This window comes from Macrosteles quadrilineatus, unplaced genomic scaffold (genome assembly GCF_028750875.1).
Source record: "Macrosteles quadrilineatus isolate MER2022 unplaced genomic scaffold, UCM_ALF_1.0 Scaffold_8__2_contigs__length_117827958, whole genome shotgun sequence".
Lineage (NCBI taxonomy): Eukaryota > Metazoa > Arthropoda > Insecta > Hemiptera > Cicadellidae > Macrosteles > Macrosteles quadrilineatus.
This window is the reverse complement of record NW_026542601.1, coordinates 66,321,972-66,343,503: the sequence shown is the minus strand read 5'-3', so window position 1 is coordinate 66,343,503 and position 21,532 is coordinate 66,321,972. Positions and strand designations below refer to the sequence as shown.

General features: G+C 32.9%; 1 protein-coding gene across 1 annotated transcript in view; it reads left to right on the top strand.

Moving 5' to 3' along the window:
* The window catches only part of LOC129000081 (cardioacceleratory peptide receptor-like), a 131,022-nt gene that overhangs the window by 73,176 nt on the left and 36,314 nt on the right, over window positions 1–21,532 (top strand). The window contains exons 2-3 of the mRNA XM_054426959.1: window positions 10,060–10,195; window positions 13,343–13,446. Of these exons, the coding sequence (XP_054282934.1) occupies window positions 10,060–10,195; window positions 13,343–13,446 (240 nt within the window). The remainder of the gene's footprint in view (window positions 1–10,059; window positions 10,196–13,342; window positions 13,447–21,532) is intronic.

Sequence of the window (21,532 nt, the reverse complement as noted above, 5' to 3'; positions counted from 1 at the left end):
TCACAATTTTCACTTGGTACAGACTTTGAACAAACTGAACGACTAAATGATAAAAGGAAATGCTCGTATTGCACACAAAGGTCCATTTACAAGTGATATACTAGTGTGTGTAACATGTGGTATGCGGTGAGTTAGGGTGAGTAACTGCGGATTTGGGCAAGGTTCTGGCCCAATATCTTACGGCCGTAATTCTAGGCCAATAAATTATTACTATTACTCGAGGCTAAATTATTTATTGGGGTAGTGGTTTATGTAATTTAATGTACTACATAAATCTATATTGATTCGTCGTAGACTACTATATTACACATTATATTAATTTTATAGCTTAATTTGTAACAAATATTGAAATTTTCAGTTTCTAATAAAAATTTCCTTTAACTATAATTACGAATCTAAAAAGTAGTTTTTATTGTTTGAAATTAATTTTGGAATAAATCCTCAATAGTCTTTAAAACTATTTTGTTAGTATTGTATCCAAAATTATATGCAAGTCATATTTTTATTTTGTATCAACAGCAAATGCGTAAAGGCAAATCATTGCATGATTATCAATATTTGTATCATATTGGAATGGTTTTTACAAGATATTCCTGTTAGTCTTTTAATATTCAAATAGCTACTGAACATTTTAATCACATTTTACCTGTTTCTTTTACCCTCAGACATGCAATTTTTACTGTTAATATGATAAGGGACTTATTGATTTCTCTTTCTATTTCATTAGATTCTAGCTAATTATTAATAGATACCACATTGATTTTTGAACACTTGATAAATGATCTTAAGAAAATTAAGATTAAGATTTAGGAAGTCCATTAATAAAATATTTTTATAAAGTCCGTTATCAGCAAATATTAAGTAATGGTGTTTTATCCAGACTAAACCAGTAAATAGCGAAAAATATTGAACAAACTAAGGGAAAACGCCAAAAATACTAAATAAGATTCTTGATGTTCCTGCTCAAGATACATAAATATCCGGTTCCAATTCTAGGAAACTAAGATAGTTCTGATAGTCCTTATGTTCTCCAAGAGATAGCAATATTAAACTATACCATGTTACTAGCAGTCTGCCATGTGTAGCCGATGTTATCTTTCTAGTTCTGTGTTCAGTATACCAAATCAGATATTGTTGTTCAAACAGACCTACATCATAAATAGTTAATTTTTTTAATTTAATATCAGTAAAAAAGCTATGGAAGTATTTTTTTTATAAAAAAAACCTTAAAAAGTTATATAAAGTATAATAAATCAGAGTAGCAATACTTACAACTTAGAAAATCAATATTTTGTTCATATGTTCACTAAGTCATACTGTAATGTTGAAGGATTGAACACAAGGAAGAATAAAATCCGCAAATATATTTCAACTCTCATTTTGAGTTGTGGGACAAGATGAGTTGAGTTGATAAAAGTGATAAAACAGGGTGAGTTACCCTCTCACTTCATTAAGATTAGTTTATATCTCTGTTTTCTGGCAAATATTGCAAGTCGTAGAAAATATTCTTGTCAAAAAACTTCTTTTTTTTATACAAAATAATATTTATACTATGTACCAATTATGCTACTTAGGTGTTCATTATAATTTAATTTCATCCAAAGGGATGTAAAAATCCTAGAAAATGAAATTCATTAATATTGTAGTATTTTTTATTTTTTTCACAGTTGTTGACTGAGTTTGGCCAATCAAATTGTCGTGTCCTTTTCTTGACAGGATCTTGCAAACTATTTACATTTCTGTTTTAATTGACAAAATTGAATTGACTTGTTTAAAATATTTCATGATTGAGCAGAGCTAAAAAATACTAACTTGAATTTGTTTATGAACTGTGACAAAAAATACAAAATATAAAATGCTATGATATATAAAAACTTCAATATCTTAAAAACGAGTTTTATGATTAAAAATTGACGGTTTTTACAATGTGAAACGTATATTTAGAAAATTTAGATCATTTTAAAAAGACCAAGCATTGTGTATGCTGTACAATACCACTCCAATATAGATGAGCTAAATAGCTGAAAAACATATTTTGATTATTTCAAACAATATTAAATAGTAAATAATAGGATTTATACTAGAAAATGTGGTATGCAGTATAACGCTTGATAAACTAAAATAAAAGTGTGTCGGATTTTAATCACTTATTATTTTTAACCCATAAAAATTGCATTTGTATTCAGAAGTATTTAAGTGCTAAAAGCCATTGTTAAGCTCTTTAAGAATGTGAAGTGGATTCCGTTGCAGAATGGGGAACTGTTATTTTGGTAAATCTCTAATACTATAAAATTCATATTATAATTGAAAATTTAACAACAAAAAACACTATGGTGACCAGTGAAAAATTTTATCGTTGGTTCTAATATTAATGCAACTATAGTAAAATAAATATATTTCATTTCTTGTATTTATTATTTCAATTCCAAGTAAAGAATAGACACTATGTTTAGGCTTACACAAAGATAAAATATAATAGTGACGATCTAATAACTGTGTTGGACATAAATGCTAGATATGCAATAATCCTAAATACAATACCTATATAAAATTTTCAACTAGTCATGTTGTATTACAAGTTTATTTGGAAACTCCCATAGATGAAAACCCCCAAAAATGTTCAATGACCAACATTTTTTAATGATATGGCTTTTAGAATGGAGTACTCCAACGCGTAAGATGTTTCCATTGTGTTAGAGGCCTAAGATATCTTTTTTGTTTTGGCAAGAACGAAGAGTTAATGATATTCTATAAACTAACAGGTTATGGAATTATCATATAACAACAAATATCTGTTATATTTGATAATAAGTAACACATTATATAATCTAATTTGATAATCTAAACAAAGGCCTTCATGATAGAAGTTCTCGACTTGAATCACTGGACCGGCTGCTCTCCTATAAGAAATGTTTGGAAAATGAATCAAGAGAATAGGTTTGATTACAAATAGTTCAATTAAAGTTGTCCAGTGTACAAATTATGAATAGCTAGGTTAATTAAGGGCAGCACGTGTTTACTCTTAACGACAAAATTGTTTACCAAACTGTAATTGATTCAGATAGCTCAATAAAGTATCACAAGTTCTTTTACCTACAGTCACCTGACAGAGCATGCTTCATTGCACTGATGATAGCACGCAAAGTAGCTAATTGCCACATTTACTTACTTTTGGCACACTCATTTTACTATGCCACACTCATTTTACTTTGTCACAGTCTTTTTTACTTTGCCGCACTCATTTTACTTTGTCGCACTCCAGTATTCCTGAAAGACTACGATTAGCTGGTGCGGCGTCTCACTGCCTTTGAGTATTGATACTACAACTAAGGTTGATACTACTGTTGTATCGTGTTTAAATTCTATAATTGTACTAACGCCTGGATTGAACCTAACCTAAAATGTGTTGTTTAGTGTTTGAAAGACTAATTATTTATATACTGCATAGTAACTCTAGGAAATAACTATTCTGTAAGCAGTGTGAATCTCTTCGCTCACAACACAAAATAAACAATAGACCAACACTACTTTGTGCATTTAAAAACATTGTTATTTCAAAACCAAACGTTTAGGAAACCTTGGAATGATTTAGGCCCACTTACCTCCACGAATTGCGAGTGTAATGGCGGAATTATACGACTATTACCAATTCAAACTGAGACACACTGCGTTGACGGTAGTTATAACCAGATAGAATTGATCAATTATTTATTTCAATAGACATGGTTTAGCCCCTGAGCTGGATTGATGACTAATATAATATAAATACCTCGTCACAGCTCTGTAGTTACTGTAGATTACAGCTGTTTCGGCATTAAAATGCCATCATCAGATACACATACATCCACCTGAATTGGCGTCGTTAAACTGTACATATACACGAACACGATAAAAACACAAAAACACGTAAAACAAGAGACAGGCCTGTCGCGTACATGATTGCTACGAGTACGGAAGCTGACTGGACAACTGCTAGTTCGTTCCAGCTGTGGCGGTATTATCTGCTGGACTTTGATCCCTTGTCTGTGGCTTGCTCCGTTTGATAATGTTATTAAAAATGGTGTGGGATTTAAATTGTAATTGATCGTTTAGTATTGCTCATTGCTGCTTTTTATTTTATGAGCTTTATAAATCTCATATTCTTCAAGGGTATCTAATCTATTTCCATTAATACAGGCGTGTAGAACTTCTAAACCGTTGTCCAAATCAAGTAAGTCGTGATTGTTATCAACCAGGTGTTGCGCGAACGTGGATTTTTGTTTGTCAGTCTTCCCGTTAGGGTGATGTTCTTTGTACCTAATGCTAAAGGATCGTCCTGTTTTTCCAATGTATGTACTCGGGCAACTAGCGCATTTGATTTTATATACACCTGATTGGTCAGCTTTATTTTTATTTATCTTAGGTTTTAACATATTAATAACTTTATTGCTAGTTCTGAAAGCTAGTTTGATCCCATGCTTTTCCAACTCATTCTTTAAGCTGTGATGTAGGTGGTGAGAATAATCTACGCAGACAAATTTTTTGTTTTGCGGGGTTAAGTTCTGATTTTGATTTTGTTTATTTTTGTATTTCTTTACTAAGATGTCAACCATTTGAATATCATACCCATTAGATACGGCAATTTGTTTGATGATTTTCAGTTCTCTATAGTAGTTTTGCTCTGTCATTGGGACATGTGATAAGCGATATACCATGCTATTGTAGGCGGCCAGTTTATGTGATACGGGGTGGTAAGACGTGCTGTGAATGGTTTGGTTTGACGTGGTAGGCTTTCTATATATACTAAAATCTAATCTGTTATCTATCTTTTCTATTGTGATATCCAAGAAATTTATTTTATTTGATTGTTCAGTTTCCATGGTAAATTTCAAATTAGGCGTTATATTGTTGAGGAACTTGTGTAGAAGGTTGAGCTGTCTAGTGTTACCCTTGAAAATAAAAATTGTGTCATCAACATAACGGTGATATTCCGTTATCTTGTTTTTTTGTTTGTTCAGGTCTGAAAATATATATTTATTTTCAATATGGTTCAGATATACGTTGGCGAGTAAACTTGATAAGGGAGAGCCCATTGCCAGGCCATTTGGTTGACTGTAATATTTATCATTGAATTTGAAATAGTTTTGTTTGAGTGTTTCATTTAACAAAGTTAGTAGTTCGGTAATTGCTTCAGGTAGTAAATTCGAATCTTTGTTCAGGTGGTCTTTGACCATGTCTAGAGTTTGGTCAACAGGAACATTAGTAAAGAGATTGACAATGTCAAATGAAACTAGTAAATCATGAGGGTTTACCTGTACATTTTTGGCTTTGTTAATAAAATCATAGGTGTTGATAACAACATAACCGCATCAACACCTATGATTTTATTAACAAAGCCAAAAATGTACAGGTAAACCCTCATGATTTACTAGTTTCATTTGACATTGTCAATCTCTTTACTAATGTTCCTGTTGACCAAACTCTAGACATGGTCAAAGACCACCTGAACAAAGATTCGAATTTACTACCTGAAGCAATTACCGAACTACTAACTTTGTTAAATGAAACACTCAAACAAAATTATTTCAAATTCAATGATAAATATTACAGTCAACCAAATGGCCTGGCAATGGGCTCTCCCTTATCAAGTTTACTCGCCAACGTATATCTGAACCATATTGAAAATAAATATATATTTTCAGACCTGAACAAACAAAAAAAACAAGATAACGGAATATCACCGTTATGTTGATGACACAATTTTTATTTTCAAGGGTAACACTAGACAGCTCAACCTTCTACACAAGTTCCTCAACAATATAACGCCTAATTTGAAATTTACCATGGAAACTGAACAATCAAATAAAATAAATTTCTTGGATATCACAATAGAAAAGATAGATAACAGATTAGATTTTAGTATATATAGAAAGCCTACCACGTCAAACCAAACCATTCACAGCACGTCTTACCACCCCGTATCACATAAACTGGCCGCCTACAATAGCATGGTATATCGCTTATCACATGTCCCAATGACAGAGCAAAACTACTATAGAGAACTGAAAATCATCAAACAAATTGCCGTATCTAATGGGTATGATATTCAAATGGTTGACAACTTAGTAAAGAAATACAAAAATAAACAAAATCAAAATCAGAACTTAACCCCGCAAAACAAAAAATTTGTCTGCGTAGATTATTCTCACCACCTACATCACAGCTTAAAGAATGAGTTGGAAAAGCATGGGATCAAACTAGCTTTCAGAACTAGCAATAAAGTTATTAATATGTTAAAACCTAAGATAAATAAAAATAAAGCTGACCAATCAGGTGTATATAAAATCAAATGCGCTAGTTGCCCGAGTACATACATTGGAAAAACAGGACGATCCTTTAGCATTAGGTACAAAGAACATCGCCCTAACGGGAAGACTGACAAACAAAAATCCACGTTCGCGCAACACCTGGTTGATAGCAATCACGACTTACTTGATTTGGACAACGGCTTAGAAGTTCTACACGCCTGTATTAATGGAAATAGATTAGATACCCTTGAAGAATATGAGATTTATAAAGCTCATAAAATAAAAAGCAGCAATGAGCCCATACTAAACGATCAATTACAATTTAAATCCCACACCATTTTTAATAACATTATCAAACGGAGCAAGCCACAGACAAGGGATCAAAGTCCAGCAGATAATACCGCCACAGCTGGAACGAACTAGCAGTTGTCCAGTCAGCTTCCGTACTCGTAGCAATCATGTACGCGACAGGCCTGTCTCTTGTTTTACGTGTTTTTGTGTTTTTATCGTGTTCGTGTATATGTACAGTTTAACGACGCCAATTCAGGTGGATGTATGTGTATCTGATGATGGCATTTTAATGCCGAAACAGCTGTAATCTACAGTAACTACAGAGCTGTGACGAGGTATTTATATTATATTATTTATTTCAGTTATGTTGGCTAACCTTAGTTACGTAATGGATTAGATTTTTGTAAAAGCTGACTCATACTAGGTCACATTTGATTTCAGTATGATACTTCTCCTTAAGTAAAATACATTTGATTCATAGACAATATCTTGGTGGTTGTAATGTCCACCTAGTAATCTAAAGGTCACCAGTTCAATCCTAAGAAAAGTGTTTAGCTTTTTGATGGTTCGAAACTGGACCCAGCTTTCCTTGATCATTGGGCTTTCAATAAATGGTCCTGACTAATCAAACAGCTGGTCTTAGCAACAAAGCTACACAAGGCATCACGTTCCATTCTACACTCATCCTTCACTCATCGAGGGTTCAAATACTCACATTGGTGGCGTCCCCATCTTAAATTAATATGAATATGCATGTTATACCTTTTTACAATATTTCTGGATATTATTTTCAATTTTTCTCCTCATTAAAACGTTAATGCCTTCGAAGAAACCCTGCTCTTTAGAAGAACAACCTGTAATTTTGTTTCTATATAAGTAGTAAAAGGGAATGCTTTTAAACTAACCATGGGAGTTTTGAAATTAATTTGTATTTTTAATACGTAAAAGTCTGTCATATGATTGATGCTAAGATCACAGCTTAAAAAATATGAAACATGACTTGCTTACACACGTTTATAGAAGCAAATGCATCATAGATTGCTATGGAAGAACAAGAGTTGCCATATTGAATCCAACTAGCTTGATACTACAACTTGTTGATATTGAGCAACTAGCTTTACCTATGTTATTCTATTTACTTACCCTTCTATTCTGTTTGCTCACAACATCCAGACGAGACACAAGACTATTGTTTAAGAGTTTAAGGGGTTACTCGTAACATCCTAAATTGAATCTTAGGTTTATCAACATGCGGTACGATAAGAGAATAAACAATAAACACGGACTTTTATAGCTCACTTATAGCAGACGGCTGGTCAGTTTAGCCTAGGATAAACAATTAAGGGTTTTCTCATTGCTCCAGATATAAAGCTAAAATTACCCTTAGCTTACATCGCAGTCCGTTTTCTTGGTTGAACGAGTAGTTTTTCTAATAAACCATAATCTTTCATCTATCAAATTATTATATTTTGACTTTATTATATTTCCAAAGATACAAAACAATGTAAGCACAAAACATGTGTTCAAAGAAAAGAAATAATTTATAAATAAAAATACTTTTTAAAAATAACACGTTTTTAAACGCACTAAAAAGTATAAAATAATTTATAAAATGTTGAGAGTTAAATACTTGTAAGATTTAAAACGAAAAACGTGGGGCGCATGCTGATTTACAATTAACTTCACCTATTGAACTATTACGATATATTGCATGCGCCCCACGTTTTTCGTTTTAAATCTTACAAGTATTTATTCTCTCAACATTTTATAAATTATTTTATACTTTTTAGTGCGTTTAAAAACGTGTTATTTTTAAAAAGTATTTTTATTTATAAATTATTATCTAGTTTTTAGTCTTTAATGTGTAAATATGTTAAATCTATTTTATATAGCCTCTTAATGCATAACCAAAACCCAAAACCTTATTATCTGTAATCAGATGTTTTATCTTTACTTTGAAATGATTGTTGTATATTTTTAGAATATCTCGGGAGCAGAACCTGTACCTCTTAACCTCTGCTCTTCTAACTGTCAAATTTAAGTATTTACAGCTGACTTAAATTAGTTTATATGTTTACATTCTTTTAAAATGTAAACATGGAAAATTTGGAAGCCAAAGAGGCGTAGCCCAAGGGAAATATGAAAATTAAATTATATAATATTGCATTGTCATCAATTTGTAAACTATGTTTCAAGTTTCAAGTCTCTAGCTCATCTGAAACTTCGTTTAAAATTTATATCAAAATTTGTAGGAAAGCGAGCTAATAAAAACAAGCCCTTGGGGCGTAGGCCAAGGGAAATATGAAAATTAAATTATATAATATTGCATTGTCATCCATTTATGAGCTATGTTTCAAATTTTTAAGTCTCTAGCTCATCGGGAAGTATAACAATTTGCAAGAAAGCGATTTAATAAAAACAAGCCCATGGGGCGTAGCCCAAGGGAAATATGATAATTAAATTATATAATATTGCATTGTCTTCCATTTGTGAGCCATGTTTCAAGTTTCAAGTCTCTAGCTCGTCGGGAAGTTAGTATAAAATTGATTTCAAAATTTGTACCGGACAAGAAAGCGAGCTAATAAAAACGTTTTAATACAATAAAAACGTAAAATAACTATTCTTTGAAATAAATGTCTTTTATGGTGACCTTATTATTATAACTATATGAATCACTTCTTACACAGTTCATATGATAAATTGTTTAATTTAAAATATTCTTAAAAAAATTTTGTTTAATTTGCAAGCTATAAAGGTTCCAGATATTGTCCAATGTAAAGCTGTTGTAGTGCGTTTTTGTAAAAAGATAAATAATAAAATACTTTACCAAAACAATGTTTAAAAAACAATGTTTTCAAATGTTTGTATAAGTTTTTTACAATTTAGTTTTCAAGTTCAAATAAAGTGACTGTAAATGTTATTACCCTCAGTTTCTTATTGATGAAATAAACGGTTAACTAATCTTTGAAGAGAAGAGGAAATTATGTAGAACTTTCAGCAATCCAAAATGTAATTTGACACTCCAAAGATTATATTAGAAAGTAGTATATTGAAAGTAGATACATACATTAATTCTATAAAATTATAAGCATGATTGACATTTTTGTATTTATGTAGTAAATGTCTGTCGTCAAGTGGTCGAAAACTCGACCAAAAATATGTAATGTACAGATTTCTTTATTTCCACGCTGTAAATAAAACATGTGATTGGATTTATATTACTTACTAGTATGGCAACCCACATGGCCTTTGTTAATTTTTAAAATTTTAAATTAATTTTTGTGTGCTTTTTTTAGCCTGTTTTAATTTATTATTTATGGTTCTGCACATCTACAGGAAACATTTTTCCAACTGTAGATTTCCCCTGTGATGCACACGAGCTGGGAAAAAAGGTTTTCAAGAAACATGCTTGCCTATTAATACATAGAATTGTGACAATATGTTTCGCCTATGTATTTAACAAACTTGTTATATGTTTCAGACGGAGCAGTTCGTGATACTATGGTTGTTGTTCGCGCTGATAGTTCTGGGAAACTCAGCAGTGATCGTGGCGTTGCAGTGTGGCAACCGCAAGAAGTCGAGGATGAACTTCTTCATCATGCAACTGGCAGTGGCAGGCAAGTCTTCCAAAACGTTTCCTGTAATTTTAGCGAATTTCCCTATAGGGAAGTAGCTATTACCGTAGGTGGCACGGTAAGACCTAGACCCGGGACTAATTTACTTTTTCATTTTGATGTCCCCAGAGGCCAAAAACACCATTCGTTCAAATTTTTATATATGTATATATATATATATTGTAAAACTATTGTATATTTATATATTTAAAAAATTGTAAATTTAAAATTCCCATGTTATTCTTATGGAGAAGATTGTCAAATGTTGTAGTTTGCTTGTTTATGGATATATGTTGATAAAACTTGGCAAATTTATATATTTTGTACTAAGCTATCAATATTTTACACAAAAACACACTTTATTAGTTTCCTTGTAGCAGCAAACCTTTGTACTCGTTAAACCTAATGTTATTAAAATATATTTAACTGAAAAACAATTCAGACAAATGGAAATTTGCTTAGTCGGCAGGTTTGCTGCGGCGGGGGTATTGTTTAAAAAAGGTAGAATTTTTTCATTGTCCGAATTCTACATTCTATAGACAGTAAATTTTCTATTTTATACATTCCTGAATTGTTATCAAGTTGTTTCCATCAGTAACTACTATTTATGTGTAACTTTCCGACGCTTTACCTTGCAAACAAGGTAAATACTGTAAAGTAGTTACTCAATTAAATTGAAGGTATGATTATAATTGTAAAAGCAAGACGGTCCATGTTAAGTTTCACAAAATAATTCTATGTTTTTCAAAGTAACTCAGCTAGAATCTTGTACTCTTCACCATAAAATTTACATATCAAGAGTTAAACAAATACTGTTTACAGTAATAGTTTTACATTTCCTTAAAACACTTTTTAAAATATAAACTTCTTGTATCTAGTACTTTGCACCCATATCTTAAATTCCAATTTTATAACGCTTCATACCACAAATCCTACAGCATTAGTGGTGACATCAAAAACAAGAAATATGAAAACCCAACTTGTAAGTCAACTTATCTGCCAAAAACCAACATCAAGATGACCCTGCGCTCCATTAATCATCCAAAGTCTTTGTAAAGAAACAGGAGCCGTGGAGTCTGAGGTTATCAATACATAGCAAATACAAAGAATACAGCCAAAATACATTCAACTCACGGGTGTATTGTATTTCAAATGTATTTCGATCGGACTCGGTTCTATTTGTAGTCAATTCGTCCGTGACTCCACTGTCTAGAGTATAGACTGTCGATTTGTCGGATAAAATACAGTTTGTATAAGTCGGTGCAGTCTCTGTACAAAATACATGTATTGGAAATGTGATCAGACTTGGTAGAAGTAAAAGTGATCAAGATTCGGATTTGTACAGACGAAACTTGTCAAATTTTTGTTCATTAGATGCAGATTATCGGATGTAGAGTTACTGATTGCTTTGATAATTTGATAGTTTTTGCTTATTTTTACATGATATAAGTTATGAAAAAGGTTCATAAGGTTTGAAATAATATTATTAAATGTATAATAGTATTAAATAGTATATTTCACACCTAGGGCCGAAAATGAGGTTTTGCCGGCTCGAACTTAAAACGATCGGGAGCTGCCATTATTTCTGTTCGTGGTACGAACGCTATTTTCCACCACACTATACCCTATTACCACTATTCACCACAATACTAATGCACACTGATAGTCAACACAACTACAACTTTAAGGTTATATGAAGAAATTATTTGAGGAATCAGCAAAAATAATAATAAATAGTTGCAAGGCAGCGGAAACAATGAATCAATTCTATTGCAATGCTGTGGATACTGATTGTGTATTTAATATGCATCCATGTTTTAAGAAAGTAAGCGGAAAGTTGATTTGGCGGCCCTATAGGGATGTAAAAACATGCTCGGTCCCCAAATGACAGCTTGCATGGCCAGCAAAACGTAGCTTTCAGCCACCAATTAACGTATGTAAAACAGCTAAAGATATCATAGTGCGGTGAATAATATTTTTTATGTTTCAACATTGTTGTAATAGTATAGTGATAAATCAATAATAATTGACTAGGTGGCCAAATAGAATATACATTTTATTTTAAAACTCCCCACTTTAAAATTGTTCAACCTTCTTCTTATATGATCATTTTTAAATGCAAATTTTCTTTTTTTCAAATTTAGTTTTCTTTTTATATGACAATAAATTTTAAATGCACAATTAAATCGAAACTATACTTTTACTGTTACAGACTTTGTTACAATGTATAAAATTGTGGATATAACAAATTGTAATGTCGAGAGTTCTATTCAATTCTTTTGGGGAATATATCATTATTGTTATTTTTTTCTTTTCAGTAAATTCTGACCTAGGAGAACCTATCCAGACAAAAAATAGTTGCTCTTTGTTCGAGACTCAAAACACTTTGACCTTTCCTTTTGATTATCTTCATCCTTAACGCCGCATCCTGTTTGAAACGAAGATCCAATCAGCGTCCGGTGGAGCTTAACTTGTTTACAGTGCTTAAGTCTAACTTTCATGTTAATCTCAAACTTGCTGTTATATCTATGTTAAAATTGCTCTACACCACTATTTTAAATTATACTTATTGCAATCACGTCGACTAAAAAGCAACATAATGCTTATTCGATGAGTGGTTTGGTTGAATGATTGTTTTTTGGGTGGGAAGATTAATGTAGTTCGGTATTTTGGCCATAAATATAACATCGTACACACAACGTTACGTTGAAATACTGTCCGGGTATAAGGGGGGTATGTTTGTGAATATGTAGACATGTACATCTCAATTGGTACATAGAAATTTAACAGAAAATTAGGTACTAAGGCTTCCACGGTCTGACACCAACACTAACACTAAAACTTGGTCTTCAGGGTTCGACTGCGCCACAGTTAGCTTATGACTTATGGCTTTCTGAAACTAGGCTTCTTGTCATATGCCTGTGACGCGGTCAAACCATAATTTATCTGGATATGTTCGTAAGTACGTAAATATGCGCATTGATATGTTCCTAGGTACGACATTGTATGTTGGTGCTATCCGAACTTTAAACGTGATTATTATAAAGAATTGTATGCTATAGTATCTGTTTTTTGGTTTGGTCTATAATTCAAAAAAGTGGATACCGGATAGTTACAATAGTTTACAAACAACACGTGTTCTGTTGCCAGATCTGCTGGTAGGAGTGCTGAGTGTGTTGACGGACATTGTATGGCGCAGCACGGTGGCGTGGAACGCTGGCAACATCGCCTGCAAAGTGATAAGATTTTCACAGGTAAGTAACTGATTAAAACTTAAATTTCTACTTACACTTATACATATTGTTAGTGAGTCAACATTTCAACCTCAACATATTTGTGCATCACCTACAATAAACTTCTAACCAAGACTTGATTTCGTAGTACAGACCTTGAGGAAGGAATTACAAAGGTTAATTGCGTGGACAAAAATGCGTGAACATTTTTAGTATCAAAGTTTTTCACCCTAAAGAATTTTTTAGAGTCACGTTCAAAAGTTTGAAATCCAGATAAATATCTGGTGTTTTGAAATCGTAGATTTGTTGGACGTCATTAACTATCATCAAGGAAAAAAACTCCTCAAAGTACCATTCAAAATAAGAAAATCCATTTTGAACCAAAAATTGTGTTCTTAATACCAAATTATAATTTTAAAAATCATACGTAATACATTCAGAGACCGTCAATGTTAGGATAAACTTAAAACTCAGACCAACTGTGAGTATGAATAATAGTAAATTCTCGGCGGTGTGGGTAGGCAAAAAAAAAAAAAAAAAACATGTTGTGAAAGTGTCTTCAAGAAGTCTAAGTGTTCTGTACAGCAATAACACCTTTTAGCCCATCACGATGGGAAATGTTCGCAATAACTTGCTAAATAACCTCGACTCACAATGAGCATAAAAACAAACATAATTGTAACTAAATGTGATAATTCAAAGAAAAATACTTTGTCTCGGAACGATCTCGAGTGTCATCGTTGTTAAATTTCGTCTCAGATATTTTTTGGCGCGTTTCCAGCCACCATAACTCTAGCGGGGGTGATAAAATCTTTCAAAACACATGAAAACATCTTGTGACTTTGAAATATTTATTTCTTTTAGCATAATTTTTGGCATTTTCCATCTCGTCATGAATCAAACTTGACATAGTAGTGTTACTGTCGTTTTCTTATAAGTGAGGCATAGATTTTATTTTAGTATCATAATCTACAATAAATATATCCATGCTTTAAATAGGGTCATTGAGATCAAGGTTTTTTTTTAATTTACTTTGAATACTGAAGTTAAATACTCTAACAAACATGTGACCTATTTTAATTAGAAATGGCAATTCAATTTAATATGCAATATGCAATTAAATGTTCATATTGACTATAGAATATCATAAATATTATTTTCTTGTTATTTACATGTTTAGTCTGGTGTTTATAATGTAAGTAGATCCATGCGAATACAATGTAATACATCTCCCAACACACTTAACGTTTAATGATAACGTTCAAAACATAAATAATATTCTATAATACATTAGGAAACTATTGGAAGTCAAAGAAACATATCCCCGATAAGTTTCGGCAGATTCTTAGGGAACTTGTTAATCTATTTTCACTCTTTCTTGAAATAATACCAAACTTATTATTAGATTGTACAAAAAACTACAAAACAATAAAATCTTAAACGTGAGTGCTAAAATTTAGTTAAAATGAATTAGTAGAGTACAAAAAATGCAATGACACAAATAAAGTACAATTTAAAAATGTGTTTAACTACTGCGATTAGTAGGCATGGCGTGTTGGTCTGTAATTCATTCCAAGTCCAAGTCCAAGTTCATATGATTGTGGCGACTAGCGCCACGTCTGGGGGAAGTGCCTGCTCGCTGGGAGCATATACTTCCGGTCTGCTGTGGGTCCAAGCCCTGGTAGCTCAGCTACCTGTAGACGTCAACGTCGTTCCTGGGGGTTAGTCGTTGATCTGGGGGCGGAGCTGCGGAACATCCTCAGCGACCAGGTCCCTGATATGTTCCCACGGAGAAACATCCGCCGTCTCTTCAAGTCTCGCTCGAAGGCCGTCTACGAAGTCTCGGAGAGTTGTCACTGCTGTGGAGTCCCTGATGACGGAGTTCCTCACGTACCAGGGTGAATCTGTCGCCTGCCGAAGAGCCTTGCTCTGGACGACGAGCAGCCTCCGTCTAGCGGTTCTGCAGGTGAGGTGGTACCATGCAGGGGCTGCGTACGTGAGGACAGGCCGAAGCAGGGCCGTGTAGAGTCGGACTCTTGCAGCCGTCGACAACTTCCGTGACTTGAGCAGCGGGCGGATGGCGCCAAGACCTTTCCTGGCGAGGTCGCAGACCCTCTCGACGTGGGGAGTCAGGGTGAGTCGCTGGTCTCCAGAGTTACCCCTATAGCATTCTTGTTATCTGTTGGCGATAACGTTGTCCCATTCATATCAACACCAACACCTCACTAAACGGTCAACAATAAGTCTTAGGGTTCGTGCTTGTAGCCTATAGTGTAACAATGACTTTATTGTGGCAATTAAAAACATAAACTGTTCCGTTATCTTATGTTTTTAACTGTAGGTTTCGACAATAGTATACTTCTTCATCAGATTGAACACCCCCAGTTCAGCTTGAAACCAACCAATTGGAATAAAATGGCATAAGATCAAAATAATGGTGCAAATTTGTTATAGTAATTTTAATCGCAAAAACATTTAAAATTAATTGTAGAAACTTTCACAGTATCACTTTAAATACAGTTTTAACAGTTAAAAAGATAGGCTGGTGGTTAATAATGAGTAAAACTAAACTTTTTAATCAAACTGGTGTCCATAAATCGTTATGTTTTTTCATTTACGCATTTTAATTTATTGTGCTTATTTTGTTGTTATTATGTTGATCCGCCTTTATATCCTGATTAATCAGAATTACATGAGACTTGAGGGTATTTCTACACATGTATTTACTATAACTGTAAAGTTTCAAGTTTGTATTGTGACCGAACGCCTGGTATAAGTATATATAAAGTTAATTCACCTGCTTGTTCATCATCAATGATCTTTAGTAAATAATAATTCAAATAAATAAAATCTGCTGAATAATAGTAAATTTTTTAGTATCATCAACATGAGAATTTACTTTTGTGTATTGTATACGAGAGTCTCTGAAACAATTTAATGTTGGGAAAATTACATCAACTATCTACCTAACCACACTCGAATTCGAGCAACAACTACCCTACAAATAAAACATTGACTATCTAGAGACTTGTTAACATGGAGGACGATGTTTGGCACTTTGCCGCAAACAATTATGGTACAGGCGAAAACAAGCGACAAAACTCGTTAAATAACAAACAGATTACGAACCGCGTTTGATTCATTACCTTTTCCATTATTTTCCTCGAGAGCGTAAACAACTGAGCTCGTTTAGTTTATAATTTTTGTTTAGTCAGTGTTTAGAAATTTGTTTATGGTTTAGAAGGCGTGAATTAACATTATGTTTAACAAAAGACAATAGAATACTGATTTTTTAAATTACGGTCGGTAAATTGATCGAAAGTTATCTTTAGGTCCCTTGAACATAAAATTATCGCAATGCTTAGGCTCAGATTCCCTAAAATGTTGATGTTTAAATAAATGGCTCTGACGTTAGAATGTATAAATAAATGAATAGCAAGTGCAATATAAACTAACAAAACAGGCTCCATCTAACTAATCCATCGATGTTTATTACAAACTGGATGTTGGAGTAGCTCGTCTCTAAACTCAAAATTACCATTTCAATCCGATATATTCTTTACCATAATCGTAAAGAGCTGTAAACTGATTTTAAAGATTTGATTTAACAAAAAGATAGTTCATGTAATATTTTTTTATTCCTTTAGGATCTAGCCCCAAATCTCTTTCCACATTACTTCACACTAGTTCTAGAAAGGGGTCGCTGCATTATCACTTGGATAAAATCCATTAGTAATTGGAGGGATTTGTACCAGGGGCTTCGGGGACCGAAGTCCCGCGCTCTACTACTTAACCAGCTCGCTCCCCTAAGTATATTTGTACTGAGATTCCCCGAAATTCAACTCTGATCCAAATTAATGTCTATATCAAAGTCGAGAAATTTTTCCAATTTTTTTAATGTCCCATGTTTTCTAGTCCACAACATTTTCCACTAAACATTGCCTACCACAGTACTTCTGACCGTGCAGAATATATTAATTAAACATTGTCCAAGGCACCGATTTACGACATAAAATAAGCGGTCTGACTGAGCTTGCAGCTGCTATGCTAGTATTTACTGCACATACAGTAAGTAAGCTGCATGCAGTTTCAAGGGTTGTTGTCGGTAGTTTTCTATATCGTGTCATGCAAACTATCTTTGTGAGTTGAGAGGAAAGTGGTAGAGGCCTACATAAATCTACTGTCTAGGTTTGATATCTCATTATTTTTTCAAAACATGAACACGAATCCTACATTTTTGTATTTGCCAAATTTTATTGTGTTTATTATTTTTTTATTAGGGAGGACCAGTTTTTGCAGATTTTCTTGACATTATTGAACCTTAATTCCGGATTTTGCCGTAGGCATACGTTTAGATAAAAAAATATTTACTACGATAAATATTATTATAGGCTATGATACAGTAGTTGAATATTTACAAAGCCGTTCGGTAAATCTCATTACAGAACTACAGTGAAATACAAAACAGCTTATTCCCTATATGGTAAATTTGCTAACCTACTTCCGAGGGAAAACAAAAAAAACACTACAGTATTCCAAAACTAAAACATACAATTGAACAACCACCACACTAATTGTTGTGTGGTGTTTTCATATCTGGGGTTTATTATAAAGGAAAATACTGCAGTTTATAAAAAAAATATTTAATAGCACGCTAATATAAGGGGGGGGGGTGTAAATTAATAAATTTACGTTTACTAGTAGACTGCATGAGGTAATGTAGGATGTTCTACATCGACAGAGTGATGTCTAATGTATGCTAACAGTGATGGCGGCCATTTAGTTCACGTTGCACATCATTAGGAACATTTTATCAACTCACACGTTCACCAATGTTGCGATATTTGAATATTAACACCTAAACTCATCTAGCTTGTTCAACAACGTAATCTGCCAAGTAAACCTTTTACCTATGTTATATGACGTAACGTTCATTTAACAAGTTATCTTATATATTACAACGTGACAGCGTTTTTTTATTTCACGATTCTGAATCAACCACTTGACGGATTTTCATGATTTTTGTGTTGAAAGAAAGGTAATTTTGAGAACTAGGGAATGTCGAAGCCATAATTTTAGTTTAGGGTTTCAGTTTTTTAGAAATTTAGTTTAAAATTTTAAAAAGGTCTAGCAGTCGACGCTAACATCCTACTCTAGCTTTTGGTATAATATCATTTTCAACAGCTGTAAAAATTCAGCGTTTTCGACACAAATTCAGCATTTGGATGAAAATTAAATAATATACGTAGAATTGACTTATTTATAATATGTGTAATGCTATAACCATTGATACGTTCATTTAATCGGTAAGAGGATGAGAGTTTATTTAAATATACATAGTAAAATACTAGATGTTATAATTAATTTTTTTGAGCAGTCTTTAAAACATTTAGTTTGTTTTAGTGCAATAAAATTTGTTATAACTAACAGCTGGTTGAATAAAAAAATGTTCTATAGAACTATGAGGTTAGTTTATTTACTCTGTGATTTTATCATTGATTATAGGAAATAAGTAAGATTCTATAACCATTGCTGTATACGAATCGAAGCTCGCGAATCTTCAAAAGAAAGCTTATGAAAATTATTTTACTACTTGACTTTTTAAGGAAAGGTTGGGAAAATAACAATGAAAACATAGTTTAATTTATCTTGGCAGCTTTTTCTTTACTATACATTTTGAGCTGCTTAAACTATGCTTGAATTAGTAATAAACACACTATATACAGGTTTAATGGATTACTCGATTCCCGTACATAGGACGGGCCAACAGCTCGTAATAATTTAAGAATGATGTTTGATTAACTAATTGATTAATTGATAATTAAAAGCGTATCGCAGCAAATTTCAAAGCGTGTTAAAACATCTAACTTAAAGACGTTTTTACATGGATTAAACACGTCTACAAACTACAGTATTTAAAACATAGTCTTCCTTTATCTACTGACGTGGCGTATATTACGTTCAGTATTTAATCCTAATGAGTTCATTAATAGCATATTCCGTACCTAGGGCCGAAAATGAGGTTTTGCTGGCTCGAGATCATTTTTTGAAACAATCGAGAGCTGCAAAACCCTTTCAGCCCGTGATACGAACGCTATTTTTCACCACACGATACAAAATTGCAAAAAAATACAATAAATGAATACAAATACAACTTCAGGGTTATGCGAAGAAATATTTAGAGGAAACAGCAAAAATAATAAACAGTTGCTAAGCAGCGTCCATTGCAATGCATAATATGGATACTGCTTGTGTATTGTGGCCCTAGGGTTGTAAAAACCTGCTCGGTCCCCAAATGGCGATGGCAGCTGGCATGGACAGCAATACGTATATTTCAGCCTCCAATTAACGTTTGTAAAACGGATAAAAACATAGTGTGGTGAAAAATATTTTACCAAACATTAATGAGATTCAGTAGTGCCAACCTACACAGATTTTAACGTAAATCAACAGTTTCTCTGGTTTGGAGTTTTGTAGCTAATGGCCTAAGTAGAAACGCCAGTTTTACATGATGTAGTGTGCAGTTTAAGAAACCCGAGTTAATTAGAGCAAAGCAACCAAATAGTTTTGACTGTTATCGTCTGAAAAACATGATATTTTGTATTTTATAATTACTTAAATACTAATAATTTAAAATAATTATAATATTTACCAATTACATTTTAAAAGTTTCTTTTAAATATTCCATTCTGTGTTGTAACTCATGTAGCTTAATCTTTTATCAATGAATTAGTTAAATCGAGCAAATGTCAAGTGTAACAGCATTGGGGGTGATTTAATACAACAAAACTTTTTTTTAAATCTTTTTCCTCAACTTATAAAGATTTAGTATCTAATTAAAATATCTACTGTGTTTATAAAAGCTCTTTATTCTTGCTCTAGAATCTCTCTAGTCTCCCTCTAAAAAAAATAAAATAATAAATAGAAGCTCTCCCTCTGAGTAAATTGTCTTGTATGGTTTACGAGCTAACCCTACTCATTAGCGTTCAAATATTCTGCCACTGGTAAATATATGAATTTTAAATAAATAAATTAATATTATGCCTAATTCAGAGCCCCTAGCATATAATTGTAATTGTACTTTTTCACGTTTAATATCAAAATCAGAAAAATAATACAGTAGAAATATGTTCTTGTGCAACCTAATGGAACCAATTCGTCATCAAATCTAGTAATATAAATAACGATCGAAAATATACTTCGATGATAATAACTGGGACGGGTGGCGACGTCCTGTAATCCAGCTACTGAGGCTACGAATTGTGGATATTTATAGGCATGCACTGTGGATGCGATACTCCTTGGTGTGGATTAACGTCCGTACGAGTGATTACTACGACTATCTGCAGTACCTACTATCCTGAAAATTATACTAACTCGTATATACCATGGCGAAAATGTGGTTCGAATTTACTATAAACTGTAGGTCCCTTAGTTCCATTGTATGGACTATTAATTAACAGCTGCGTCTAAGGAATAAGTCGGCCTTAGTCACTAACAAGACTACAAGATCGCGTTACTCATCTCCATTCATACTTGGCTTAAAATACCTACTTTGAATGGTCGCCATTTAATTGAAAAGTATTAAAGTATTAAGTTGCTCGCAATTTAAACACCATAACCAGGTATTTCCACCATTTCCAACATTATGCTATTTTTACCCGAGCATTGTTGAGTGTAGCATCGCTAGTAGGAGGAATGTTGAGCGTGTAGTTGTCCGCGTGGAGCCCAGCCAAGACTGGCTTCGCACATTTAACATCTCGTTAAAGTCTTTACATCTCTATATCACTCACACTCACACACGCGGTTTATAGTGCCAGTGTTGCAGTTGTTGTGTGTGATTGAGGTATCTGCTCAACTTATTATTATAACGAGGTTTGCAGTTCAAATCACTTAACATGACCTTTTTTATTAAATCAACCAGAAAAAAAAAAAAAAAAGAAAAAAAAAACAATTGCATAAATGAGATTGGAATTGTCACTTCTAAGTTAATATACTATTTTGGAATACTATTCTGAAACAGGAGTTCGGCTGGTCAAGTTGGTATAATGTGTCATTACTATATTTCGGATCCGAGTTCAAATACAATTAATCACCAATGGGTAAC